Source organism: Phragmites australis, chromosome 2 (genome assembly GCF_958298935.1).
Source record: "Phragmites australis chromosome 2, lpPhrAust1.1, whole genome shotgun sequence".
NCBI classification, from domain to species: domain Eukaryota; kingdom Viridiplantae; phylum Streptophyta; class Magnoliopsida; order Poales; family Poaceae; genus Phragmites; species Phragmites australis.
This window is the reverse complement of record NC_084922.1, coordinates 47310600-47323368: the sequence shown is the minus strand read 5'-3', so window position 1 is coordinate 47323368 and position 12769 is coordinate 47310600. Positions and strand designations below refer to the sequence as shown.

The 12769-nt window shown below is 42.6% G+C and overlaps 3 protein-coding genes across 7 annotated transcripts; 1 reads left to right on the top strand and 2 right to left on the bottom strand.

Moving 5' to 3' along the window:
• The first annotated feature begins 239 nt into the window (after positions 1-239).
• Positions 240-2775, top strand: LOC133909351 (uncharacterized). Of its 4 annotated transcripts, none has more exons than XM_062351748.1 (10): positions 240-400; positions 951-1015; positions 1115-1170; positions 1265-1319; positions 1433-1472; positions 1629-1726; positions 1864-1909; positions 1992-2116; positions 2196-2411; positions 2502-2775. In XM_062351748.1, the coding sequence occupies exons 2-10, from the start codon at positions 962-964 to the stop codon at positions 2643-2645; spliced, it is 834 nt and encodes a 277-aa protein (XP_062207732.1). In that variant the 5' UTR covers positions 240-400; positions 951-961; the 3' UTR covers positions 2646-2775. The 4 variants fall into 4 exon arrangements, with proteins under 4 accessions (XP_062207732.1, XP_062207729.1, XP_062207731.1 ...); XM_062351745.1 differs by having other exon boundaries at positions 1112-1170; XM_062351747.1 differs by lacking the exon at positions 240-400 and adding an exon at positions 402-541 and having other exon boundaries at positions 1112-1170.
• Positions 2776-3467: 692 nt separating this feature from the next.
• Positions 3468-5505, bottom strand: LOC133909350 (uncharacterized). Of its 2 annotated transcripts, none has more exons than XM_062351743.1 (4): positions 5140-5505; positions 4946-5040; positions 4152-4538; positions 3468-4060 (listed from the first exon to the last, which is right to left on the bottom strand). In XM_062351743.1, the coding sequence occupies exons 1-4, from the start codon at positions 5393-5395 to the stop codon at positions 3638-3640; spliced, it is 1161 nt and encodes a 386-aa protein (XP_062207727.1). In that variant the 5' UTR covers positions 5396-5505; the 3' UTR covers positions 3468-3637. The 2 variants fall into 2 exon arrangements, with proteins under 2 accessions (XP_062207727.1, XP_062207728.1); XM_062351744.1 differs by having other exon boundaries at positions 4152-4535.
• Positions 5506-5710: 205 nt separating this feature from the next.
• On the bottom strand, positions 5711-10054 carry LOC133909349 (uncharacterized). Its single transcript, XM_062351742.1, has 6 exons — positions 9852-10054; positions 9628-9764; positions 8374-8753; positions 7948-8044; positions 7587-7874; positions 5711-6864 (listed from the first exon to the last, which is right to left on the bottom strand). Exons 1-6 carry the CDS (start codon positions 9973-9975, stop codon positions 5914-5916), a joined length of 1977 nt encoding a protein of 658 aa, XP_062207726.1. The 5' UTR covers positions 9976-10054; the 3' UTR covers positions 5711-5913.
• Between the last annotated feature and the right edge of the window lie 2715 nt (positions 10055-12769).

Here is a 12769-nt window from a genome sequence, read left to right as displayed (position 1 = left end):
GGACTTCACCGACTCACAAGTCCGGTGCCCAGCAGCCTCCCTGGGGATCCGATCCCCTGTACCGTCCACACCAAGCTCTAACCATGCACCTAACGCCACAGGTCGACACGTGTCCTACCCAGCAGTGCTTACCGTCTTCCCTGCATCCCGCGCCGCACACGATCCTCCCGCTAGTCTCCGGCGCCTCGCTGGCTGGACCGGCTCTTTGGGCCACACTCACTGCATGTGGGTCCGATCCCGGCAGTCCACCGTAAAACTGTTCTACCCTGGCTTTTCCTTTCCCTCCTAAGCGTCCCAAAGCAGCAGCGAGGAGACCTGCGATTGCAGCTCGGGAGCAGGAGCTGCCATTTCTTTGGAGAGGGAGATCTCTAGCTCTTGCTTGCTGCCGTAGAATCAGCAGGTACGCGTGCTTCTGAGCAGGGGAGTAGTCAGGATTTTGCTTAGGAGCAGCGAACTCTCTGTTCCTTCCTTGCTTTGTTCTGGGTTTCATGGCTGTGCGAGCCCTAGACCAGTTCGGAATTCATGGGTGCAGAGGGAAGAGGTTAGCTTTCTTGCTCTCGAGAGGCACTTGTGCTAGGGCAAAGACGTCGTTTTTGGTGTGTCTTGCTTTCTTGCCAGAACCAGATAGCTCAGTCAATTTTGGACGAACAGTGGTTTTGGGAGGAGGGAGATTGTATAGCCTTGTAGGTGAAGTGCACAGATCCTTTTAAAACCTACATGAATTGCACAGAAGTATGGCCATAATTCTGACTGTGTAATTATAAGAAGGTTCCTGACGAAGGTTGAAAGAATTGCTGACAGGACTGAGAGGTACAGAAGGCTTAAAATTCCTCAGACTGGTAGTGAGACAGGAAAGCATGTAGTTGGGCAATAGAAGATACTAATCAATTACTCATCACTGACTCACTGATCAAGTGCTTATGCTCTTAATTCTTAATTTCTTATGACAGATTAAACAGAAATGGATGCAGATGGTAGCTCCAAGAGAAATCGTCCAGTTCGCCGTCCTACCAAGGTGGTTCACCAATATTCTTTTTATAGTACAGAGAATTGTCAAGAATTATACTCTGCGTTAACGTCTTTCTGTATTTCTTTTTCACAATCCCTTCAGAAGCTTAAGTTCAAACCAAAAGTGCCACCGCAGAAGCCGAAGAAATTGACTACAGAAAAGTAATTTCTATTTAGCTGCTAATAGTATCTCTCTAGTCTTTTCTAGCTAGAGTCTTACAGTCAATATTTAGTGGAACATATTCTGCTGTTTCAGGCCACAGCAGGAAGAACCTAAACCAATTGATGAAGAGTTGATGAAGATACTAAGGGTAACTGATTATCCAATTGTTGTGTCTTGATGTCAGATAGTATTGTATCGTTTTCTTAGGAGGGGGAAAATAGCATTCCTTTCCATGGCTGAACTTATGTTTGTTCTTTTCAGACTCGCCAAGTGGCTGCAAAAACTTCGCCAAATACAAAGGGTATTTACTGCCACACGTGCACCGAGATCTTATTATCAGGCGGTTTTTAAGATTTAGGAGCAACAAGCGTTTCAATCAGATCAGAACAATGCATATAATATCATGGGTTGTACTGTCATACATTCAGTAATCTCAAAGAGTCTACATTATTTCCAGACGAACGCTCAACACAGAATTCCCCCTCGGCACCACCTTCTGCAGCTGCTGTTAGCTTGTCACCGCCACAATCAGGAGTGCACAAGCAAAATCAGTCGGTGAGTGCCCCAAGATGGCAAAAATCTCAAGTTTCAACCTTGCTCTGTTAGAAAACATCCCATGTCCTTTTCTTGACAGACTTATGACTTGTATTATGTACCTTTTTCTTGTCTTGTTGGCTGTTGCTATGAAAAAGAAGGCACCACAAATTCCCAAAGCCTTTCCTGTTACTGTTAGTCCAGGTAAATTTGAGGCTCTGTAAGTTGCATTGTTCTGAACAGTACATTCCATTAAAATTCCACGTGAATATTCAACTCTTGTCAGGAATGTTTTACAACGAAAAAAGTGATGATGATGACGATGATGACAATGTTGAGTTTCAGGAGACTCAGCCAAGTTCAACTGAATGCGAAGCTTCAACACGTCCACCAGAGGAGCTTAATTTGCTCGTATGAACCTCTGAGCTCTCCAAAGTTACATTCATTTTGTCTGATACTCACGTGTTTCGCTTACAATTTGGAACAACAGGCACAAGATAGCAAAGAAAGAATGTTTCTCTTCCAGCTCCCAAAATCTCTTCCTTTGCCAAGAAGGTCCAGTGTAATTGAAAGGAAAGGAAAGATCACCGGCAAGGAGGTGAAAGAAGGATCCAACCTGCAGCAGTTGCCACAGGGTTATTTGGGCAAAATGCTGGTATACAAGAGCGGCAAGATCAAAATGAAGATAGGAGATGTCATGTTTGATGTTAGTGCAGAACTTTCTCATCTTTTTTTCTCCCCCTTCAGAGCTTAGCAAGATATTGCATATATATATGATGCTTAAGTTCTTCTGCAGGTAAACCCGGGAGTGGAGAGCAAGATGGTGCAACATGCAGTAGCTCTGAACACAAGAGAGAGACATTGTTGCTTACTTGGGGAGATAGAGAATCACCATGTTATTGTGACTCCAGATGTGGATTCTTTGTTGAATGGCAATTAGGGGTTAGGTTGTGATCTGTAGCAATTGTAGCAGCTTTGCATATATTCTGTAGGCTAGTAGTTGTGCAGTTGTACATGTGCTTGTTGTGGTTGTACTAAGTAAACCTTTAAAAGGACTGCTTCTCGCAGTTTTTTTTTTCTAGAATACGCAGGAGATGTGCGTATCTTTGCATTAAGGAAGACCCGGAAGAAAGATCCGGTAGCAAGCCAAGTTTTTAGAGATTAGATACAGCAGACCCTTAGGTCCACAGAAGAAGAAAGAAAGAAGAAAGAGGGAAAAAATACAGGGAGGTAAGCAACAAGAACCAGCCAGCTATAGCGCACTGCATAGATTATAAAACTGACTAAAATCTACGCAAGTGAGCCAGAAGCGTAGCAAGGTGAACCGCTCCGGCTGCGCACCATTGCTCTGCCGCTCTCCAGATGGAAGCCGACATTGATGCGGTAGAAAAACGGCTATTATTGAACACGATGTTGTTACGCGTCACCCAAATTGTCCAAGTAGCTAGGAGGATAAGAGAGTCCAAACCACGGCGCAGATCCCTTGCAACTCTACCTCTCAAGTCGAGCCATCAGTCACAAAAAGACGGATGATCTAGAGGAGGTTAAACTCCTAGAAGTCGCCACCAAATTTCCCTCGCCCAGACACACTGGAGAAGCAAGTGGTCCGTCGTCTCAGGAAGTTGGAAACAGAACGCACAAGAGCCATTCGCCTGCAGACCGTGGCGCTGCCGACGAATTTGAACGCACAAGAGCCTTCTTGCAGTTGATGAATGTTTGAGACTTTGTATTTTTCCTGACTCGAATTTGAAGAATAAAAGAATTCGTCATCTGAATTTCATTTTACCATTGTACTTGTGTGCTGAGGCTATTTTCTGTCCATACATTCATCAGAGCTTCCACAATGATACTCGTCATTTGAAAAATTGAAGTGCGGTTCCTAATAAAATGAGTAAAGTGGCTAAACTGCTGGATAGAACAGATCAAGAATGGTCACAGAAGGCTAGAGAAGAACTTAACTAGCCAATCCTTGCGAAGGTCTGGGCTACGCACAAGGAAAATCTTCCCTTCAACCTCGTTCTTCAGAAAATACTCGAATGCGGTGATTGACATCCTCTCGTTGTAACCGCAAGCTGTAACTGCTTTCCACAAGTCGTCGGCGAAGTCTCTGGGCTTTAAGCTTTTTAGAGCATCTATTAACTCCCCAATCTTCAGAACTAAGTAGCCGATGTCCTCACTAGCTGTCTTCTGCTCCATGGGATCGTCAAATATCTTACTATCAACAGAATGGGCGTTTTGGTCCTTTTTCAATTGAATTTCATCTGCTGATGGATCATATTCATCACTGAAGATGAAAGAAAGCTCATCATAATCTTCAATAGGCCTATTCAGCAACCCTGAATCCTTCGGATGAACCTTCATTGCAAAGTAACAAATAAATTTAGCCGTTGATACTTAAGCGTGAGATTTACTGCAAAACAAGAGGAGTTTTTTATATTCCCATTACCATGGCATACTGCTGGTTATCATCTTGTCGCATGCTTATCGTCCTAGTAGCACGTTCCCATGACGCAGAACTAAGGGCTTTCATCTTCTCTATCCTTCGCCATTTCTCCCTCAGAGTTGTCAATCTCCTTTGCACATCGGCGACGACGCACTCCCGCTGAAACTGCCGAGAAACAGCCTCTGCAGCTTCTACCAGAGTATCCTCCCTGAACAATGCATCTTTTCCCTTAGCATCTGAAGCCTGTTCCATCAAGTAATTGGTGAGGAACTTGGTCCTCTCTTTGCTCCACGTGAATCGCTTCGAAGAAGTCCTACTGCCGCTAACAATGACCTCTCTCTCATTTCCAATCACTTTTGGGTGCCATGCCCCTGTTCTCTTGCTGCCCTGCTGAACGCATATATAGTTCGGTCAGTGAGGATGACTAGCATTCCACTTACATCCAGTTCCTAAGAAGAATTATAACTGAAGTTTTCTTTGGGCATTTTGATGGCTATGCCTCATTGCTTACCTTGATTCAAAAGAAAAAAAAATAATGACTAAGCCTGATCGAAATGCGTCATCAATAACATTGACGTATAAGCACACATGTATTTACTTCTGCCAGACAAATTCTAAATGAACCCGTATCTTTTCATAGATTGAGATTTTGGCATATCGACCAACCAGTTGCCATATAATTGATAGAGGATTTACCATTCTACTCGGAAGAAGTACAGTACCCAACAAAAAAAGTGAGAAAAGCCAACAGAGAAATGCTGCAAAAAAAAAAAGAAAAGAACATGAGTTAGTGTTACCGTTCTGAGACGCGGCAGAGACGAGGCGGCGAATGAACTACTCCCGGCGGAGGACGCGGGCCGTGCATCGGGAGCGCCCCGACCGCGAGAGGTTGCTGGAGCAAACCGACCGAGTCACAATCTCCTCTGTACGCAACGGGGAGGTGTGGGAAGAGCGGGGACGGGGAGGTGTGGGAAGAGCGGGGGAAGCGCACCGGTGAGTCGCCGGTAGGAGGGGAAGCCGGCGGCGAAGGGCGAGGAGGGGAGATTGCGGGTGCAGACCATGCCCCGATGCCCGTGCATCAGCTCGCTGGCTCGGAAAGCGCTCCGTTGTGGCTGAGCGACGGACGGCGAACAAAGTGTTGCAGTTTGCCTTTGGGTGGGACTTGCGAGTGTGCTTGGGAATTTATTTTTCAAGGAAGCAAGCACGGACAAATGCCTCTCCAGCCTCCCACGTTTATATGTGGACATATGCACTATCCAACCTATCCAAAATGCTTTGGGATTTCAAAGTGCATTACAGTAATTAGAAGATGGATCAATTTCTTTGAATATTGCAAGGTTGCATCGATTTCAAATGCTCATTTGACAGTAGTGACAATAGATGAACTCGTATGTATCCTCGCAAAGGAAAGATGTAACCGTATGTACATGCCGCATGCAGTGAAGCAGCGTTTCTGAAACTGATTTTTGGCCAACCAGCTGGGTACCGGTTAGTATTTAATATAATGCCGTCGGAGCATATGCATGCATGAAGTGACTAAAATGGATAATTCAGTAACATGTAAAAAAAAACAGGACCCTACTGGGACATCCCATCGCGACACATCTCAACAAAATTTTCAACCGTCTCAGTCGCTTCAAACATGACTGTAAAAGCAAAGCAAATCAGTAATTGAATGCAATCCAACCCAAAATTGCAAGTCAAGAAGGTAAATGAGCATATCATTTTGCACAGTCAACTTGTTGTATCTAAAAAAATCGGTCAACTAAGGCCTCGACTTCTTCCTCCTGGATTTGTTGGAAGCCTTTGGCTGATCAGTACTTGCCGCTGGGCTTTTCGATAAACTGGAATTTGCAGCCGCTGTCCCTAATGAATCATGCTTCTCTCTGGTCACAGCTCCTTGAGCACCTCTGACCTGAGCCCTCTTATCCTTCCTCTTTGGACGGTAACTCGACCTCTCTCTCTTGGGCAGCCATCTCTCAGGATCTGGTGGTGGCCCTGGGTTCACTGGATCGAAGCCTTTCGGGTATCTAGGCTTCCGCTTCCTCTTCTTTGCCTTTTGTTTCTTCACTTCTTCGGGAACGTCTACCTTCATGTCCACATTCCTTGCACCAGATGTCTTCTCCAAGCTCTCAACATTAATTGCCTTAAGACCTGGCAATGGCTTCAGCTTTTTCTCGTATTGTTCAGCCTTCTCCAGGTTAGTGCGTGCTGAAGTTGTTACTAGCCCAGCCAAAGCATCGATGCTTCCATGGCTCTTTACAAGTTCCTCGTACAAAAGACAGGCCTCTTCATCACGTCCATGGTTGAGCTTAAACGTAGCAGCCTCCCGCATAAACACATCTAATTTGTTATCCTCAGTCATGGAATTTTCCCACCACTGGATAGCAGAATCAAGTACAGAAGCAGCAGCATTGGAGTCACTTAGACGCTCTTTTAGAGCTACTAGTGTAGCAACTGTAGCAGGCATATGCTGGATGTCAGGTATTTTAGACAGTGAGTCAGCAGCAAGCTGAAAATGGTTGGCACTAGCAGCAATCTGAGCAAGTGCAAGGAGAACCCCTTTAGAATTCTCAGGATGCTTCTCAGCATACTGTCTAAGAACTTCTTCAGCTTTCTGAACCTTCTTTTCTCTCACATGAACAGCAGCTTGAAGTAAAACAGGGAATACACTATCTCGAAACATACCAAGCAGTCCACTCACCAACTCATGTGCCTGAAAAAAACAAGATACCATCAATCCCAGTTAATCTGCCCTACGAAACAAAACATAAATTCAAGCAATAGAACATGTCTAGGAAACAGAAACGAGCAATCACTAAAAGACTATCACCTTAGAAAGTGCCCTGGTTATATTGATAATGATCATTTTCCTATGAAAGAGTGATTATATAGACTATAGAGTTATGCAAGGGCAATCTTATTGATGGTGGTCATTTTACTATCAAACAGTTATCATACCGACCATGATCATGTTGAATGTTAACTGAATCAACAACACTGAAGCTCAATAATACCAATGAAAGCAAACAAGCTATGGTCAATTGCAACTGAAAATTTGTAGGGATATCCTTGCTAAAACGTTAGGCTAGAGGTTCAGGATGTGTATGCGACAAATCCAATTTAGTAACAGACCTTTCCCACCAGTCTGCAATCCAACGATCATTCCTCATTTCTTAAGTCAAAAACAACAATTTGATATTATACATCACTGCTAGGGGTAAATTCATCAGAAATTCTTACTGAAAGAAGATTTAGAAATGTCACAAGTATGTGAGACGAAATTCAAATAGCAGAATGATTCTGGATTAGTAATAGATTAGAACCAAACAAAAATAAAAGCATAGAACTTAGTACACTCCGCACTAAAAATAAATCAAACAGGTGATCACTTCAGAAAAGGGAAGCGAGACATGAATCAACTTTGCAGAAACAAACCTGGTCGGTTTTATTTGCATGGAGGAGTAAAAGAACACGAGCAGAATACAGGGCTTCCTTTTGCCTTGGAGATAACTTGAAGTCAAGGCTTTCACTAAGTTGCAACTGGTTTGGAGAAGTAGATTTATCAATAAGCCGGTCAAGCTTCCTCAAGCTATCTGCAGCATCTTTTGTACCTTTTAGTGAAATAAGGTTTGTTGTTGCCACAGCAAGTGATGATAGATCCCCTGTTTTCCCATTTAGCATATTAACATAGGTTTGCATAGCTGCTTGAGATTGTCCTTGTAGCTGAAAATACGATGAAGTTGTTAATAGAATAAAGATTGGAATTTATTTTAGAGAAATTCCACAGATTTTTTACCTGCTGCACATACGCAAGCTGAGCAGAAACAGGAGCCAGTTCATATTCAATCTCGTCATCCGCATAATCTTCCACCATAAGCTCTTCTTTCCCAATTCTGAAGTACAAACAAGAAGAAAATTATAATCGAGCTAACAGTGTAAGCTTAAAGACTGGCCAAGGATGATATAGATCTTGCAAAACTTCACTAGTTGAGAGGCCTCTCCAACAATAAAATATCTGGGATTGCAAAAGAACATTTTAGCCATTCCTTGATCTCATGTCAAGGTAACTTAACTGAAAGAGTTAAAGTAGTTAACCTATGAAAAAAAAAGATTTTTTAAATTATCAAGCTAACAATATTAAAAGGGATGTGGTATGAATGGATTTGTTCATTAAACAGAATGGACGCATGCATTATAGCTATCTGTTCACCAGCAAAATCACCTTTTAGCCAAGTCCAACTGCTCTTTAGCTTCTGAATACTTCTTGTTTTCTATCAAGGAGCAAGCAGAATTGTATGCAAGCTCAAAGCTACGAGCATCCCTGAGTGCTCTCGTGGTAAGATCAACCTTTTGTGCAATCATAGTTGCCTGAACTTCAGAAGCCCTTCCAGCAGCAACCAGAGCAGCAATGATATTAATCTTCAGATCCATTGAGTCAGTCTTAAATTTTTGAAGCTTCTCATAGCTACTCATGCAATCATTCATTCTTCCTAGCCGGTAAAAAATCTGGGATTCCAGCTGGAGAACAGCAGAAGTTTCTTCTTGACCTCTTAAAAGCTCCAGAGCTTCTTGCAGTTTGTTTTGCCTGTAGTAGCAGTAGGCCTGAATAATAATGGTAGTTAGTACAACCACACAATTTGTTATTTTAGTAACAAAAATAATGATGCCCCAACGTAAAGTTTGGTCAAAATTGGTAATGAGACGTTTGAATACAAACTACTAAAAAGAAACAAATAAAACATAAGTAAGAACCTGAAAGAAAAGGCAAAGATCCGCACTCAATGTTGAATTGAGTCGTATCTTACTTCAGCACGTAATTTATTGCTTAAATCCAACAGGACCCTTACCTAAGACTTCACAGAAGTATGATAACCATAAATATAATGGCATGAAAAAGTAAAATTAAAAGAGTTGATCCTGTCAAGATTTTTAAGCTAGATTGCATTTTCCAACTAAGGATTCAAAGAGCATGTTTGCGATGATGGATCTTATATGAACAATAGTTACACTGGGCACTATTAGAACAGATGAATAAATACCAAATATATACTATCTCTTGCGTTGGACTCGCAGGAATATCAAATCCCTCAAATTTAAGTTAAAGCATTATAACATAAAACATAAGCTTCTTTGCATATATTTAGCTTACGTAACCATCAATATTCTTGCCAGTACGTCACAGATGACTGCATGTATAATTTTGCCTCCCCTCCCCTCAATATAGTTCTCCCAACATACGAATTGTAAGTTTTGGCACAGCACAGATTCATAGCATGCAATGCAACAATTACGTTGGCCAGCATCAGCAGTTTGCAATATAATCAGCACTAAACTACATTGGAAGCTCTTCAAATGAAACTTCCGTTTCCTAATCATCCTAATCACCAGATTTTACTACAGGACATATGCACAAACAGATCTGACCACTCCTATATCCACCGGGCCACCAAGAGTAAAAGGGGGCAACTAGCATCACCTTGCAGTAGCTGAGGTCGATGGGGAGGCGCTCGGCGGCGCGGATCGCGGTGAGCGCCTTGTCGGTCTCGTCGGACTTGATGTACGCCACCACCTTGCATCGCACCGCGTCCTCGTCCCCCGGCGCCGCCTTGAGAACTGCGGAACCAGTCGGGGGGTCAGATTCGAGTAGGGGTTAGGTTAGGGCAGGACACTGGAGACGCGAAGGGGGAAGGAGTGCTTGACCTTGGTCCGCGACCTTGACGACCTGGGTGAAATCGCCAGCCTGGATGTGGCGGTGGAGCGCGGAGAAGAGGTTCTCCACAGCCACCGGCTCCGCGGCGGCGGCCGCCTTCGATTTGGGCGGCATCGGGAGGTGGGTTAGCAGGAGGAGGAGACTGCTCACGAGGGCAGCACGCGGTGCGAGAAAACGAGCTCACGATTTTTCTCTTTTTAAGAAAAACGTCCTTTTTCTTTCTAGTATTTTGATTTTAAAAATAGCAATGTCTCTCTGCAAGAAATATTTTTTAACGAATTTTCAATGAAATGTGAAAAAAAAACTGAGCTAAATATTAGAAGAAACCTTTGTGCAAGACGTGCACGGTGAACTACAAAGACATTTTTTTAAGGCCATCAGAGTAATCCATTAAACCGAGGTAGTTTCCGAATTATAAGAAATACAACTTTGAATCCCGTCATGGCATAACATATAACACAGTGGCTAATGCAGATTCAGTAAGTAGGAATGCTCTCTCTCTTTCTCCTTCATTTTTTTTCTCCTTATATCTTCTCCGCCTCTAATCTTCAATAGAGTTTCAGTTGATAGTGGAGCTGGAGCCACCTAGCCCCTTAAGATCCGCCTTTGAGGCAGTATGTAGATCTAGATCAGAACCGTTAAGTACTGAGAGTATATATCATTTTGTTGCAGAAGCAAGAGCATACAACACATTAGAATTTAGAAAAATAAACTTTGCTAACTTAAAATAAAACTTTTTAGGAATTATAAACGTATAATTTTTTAGACGAACAAAGATAGAATGTGGAATACCTTTTTCTTTAGTGGGGTCGTTTTCTTAGAGGATTTTGAGTGGAGATATAATTTCTAAACCAAGTCTAAACTTATTTGCGGTATAGCTTATTTGGGACCTATTCAATAATGTTACCTGGGTGTGGGTGTTTATTTTTATTTTTACTGAATCGGATACTTCAAATTTAAGTTAAATTCTTATTTAGTGTGTCTAATTTTTTTTCGAATCGAGCATCCGAATCCGAATTGATACTTAGTGCCCGGATAACACTGCTATTCAATTCTGGTTGCTTTTAGCAATCGACCGGCTTCTCTGTGGGCGTAAAGAGCTACCGTGCTAGATTGCAAGCTGCTGTCTGCTGTGAGACGGGGCAGCCAAACCGCAACTACTCAGGCTCGATTTCTTCAGAGAACGAAAAACCGGTTCAGGCTCGACGAATCGGTACTCCGTTGTGGCGCAGAGCAGAGCAGAGCCCGCCAGTGCTCGATCAATTGCCCAAATGAATGTTTTCACATGTCATAGATGTTTGCTCCCTTGGTTTTTCCTGCCTTCGCAATAGTTTATTCTTCAGAGCTTTGAACTCTGATTCTCTGAAGGATTAGGTTAGGTTTATTATCCAATCCTGAAGACAAACATGTCACCGTCAGTCCAATGGATTTGCTCAGCTTGTCAATTGTCATCCTCCCTGCTCGCTGCCTTTCCGGCTTCGTGCACTCGCGGTGAAAGGAAAAGGCGGCGAAACAACGGCTTCAACCGGAGTCCACAGATTCTCCCCAACGCCGGTCAATGCTGATCACCTTTGCTGACCGGACACCTAATTCTATTTCTACTAGTATATCACACCTGAATAATGGATGTTGAACGGCAGGGCATAAAGCCTACCCACGCCTGACTTTCTTCAGTGCTTCAGATACCAGCAACATGTATATCTAGATCGGTATAACCGGGTGAAAATCACATAAGCAAATAAAAAGAATGAAATATAAGCGTGTCATGCTCGTCTCCAAAGTTGTTCGATCAAGAACAGACACATACAATCACAACTAGCTTAGTGTCCGTTTGTTGTAACAAAAACATAAATATCAGATATAGTAATATCAAATAAAAACTCAAAGTATATAGATATGGATGCGTAACAGGAGTATTATCGAATGAATATACCGAGAACGATGTCGTAGTTTGATTTCAAATAAGATAAAAAATAGAAGGAGGTTATTCACTAATTTATTTATTTATTTTTATTAGTAAAACGAGTTCTAAATTTGTAGTCAGTAATACGGCGGGAGGTTGGAAGTTGAGGATAGGTAGTAAAAATAAATAAATTATTTAAATTTTAAAAGTGTTTATTAGACCGAATAAGAGTATAGAAAGAGGTGATATAAAAACCATCTCGTGTTTTATATAGTAAAAATTGACAACTCCTTTCATTACATTCTTTCACATCCTGAAAGTGATGGTGTTAATTGTATGCTTTGTTATCGAGCCGTTCCTCACGCAGCTAGCTGATCATTCTGTGTAGACGGAGTCGGGAAAGTTGAAACCAGCTATTTGCGTTAGGTGGCCGACCTATTGCGCACTGAGTTGCAGCTGTGCGCCACGCTCAGCTCGTCAGCAAGGCAATCACACCACCTAAAACTTGAGAACAACGTGTGCTATTATTTTTCAGTACAAGGGTGGCTGGGAAACCTTGGTCGACTGGACCACGGCTGATGCTTGGTGGATTGCACTAGCAAACTTCCCACTGAATTCTCGCATGTCTGTTGCGAGCAGCAGCGCGACTTCGGCGGTGACCTGCCTTCCATTCATTAAGATTTCTTCCCTGCATTACCTGGTAGCTTAAGGTCGATGTATACCTCTCTCCCTTTGGAGCTCAGACACTATAATCTAGACTTGTAAGAGCAACTCTAATCGGCTCCGTACTCCTCTCTCTATCCTAAATTTTAGTAAAAGTAATTAAAAAAATATATATATCCAACTCTATATTTTAAAACTTCTTATTTATTTACCCTCTCTGGCTCTCCACATCTAACAAATGAGAGAGGTTGCCTATCTAACTGTTATTGCTCTTGCGTAGGTGAGGATATGAGAGGGAGAGAGAGTATGTGAGGGCTGACAGGTAAATACGTGTTGTACAAA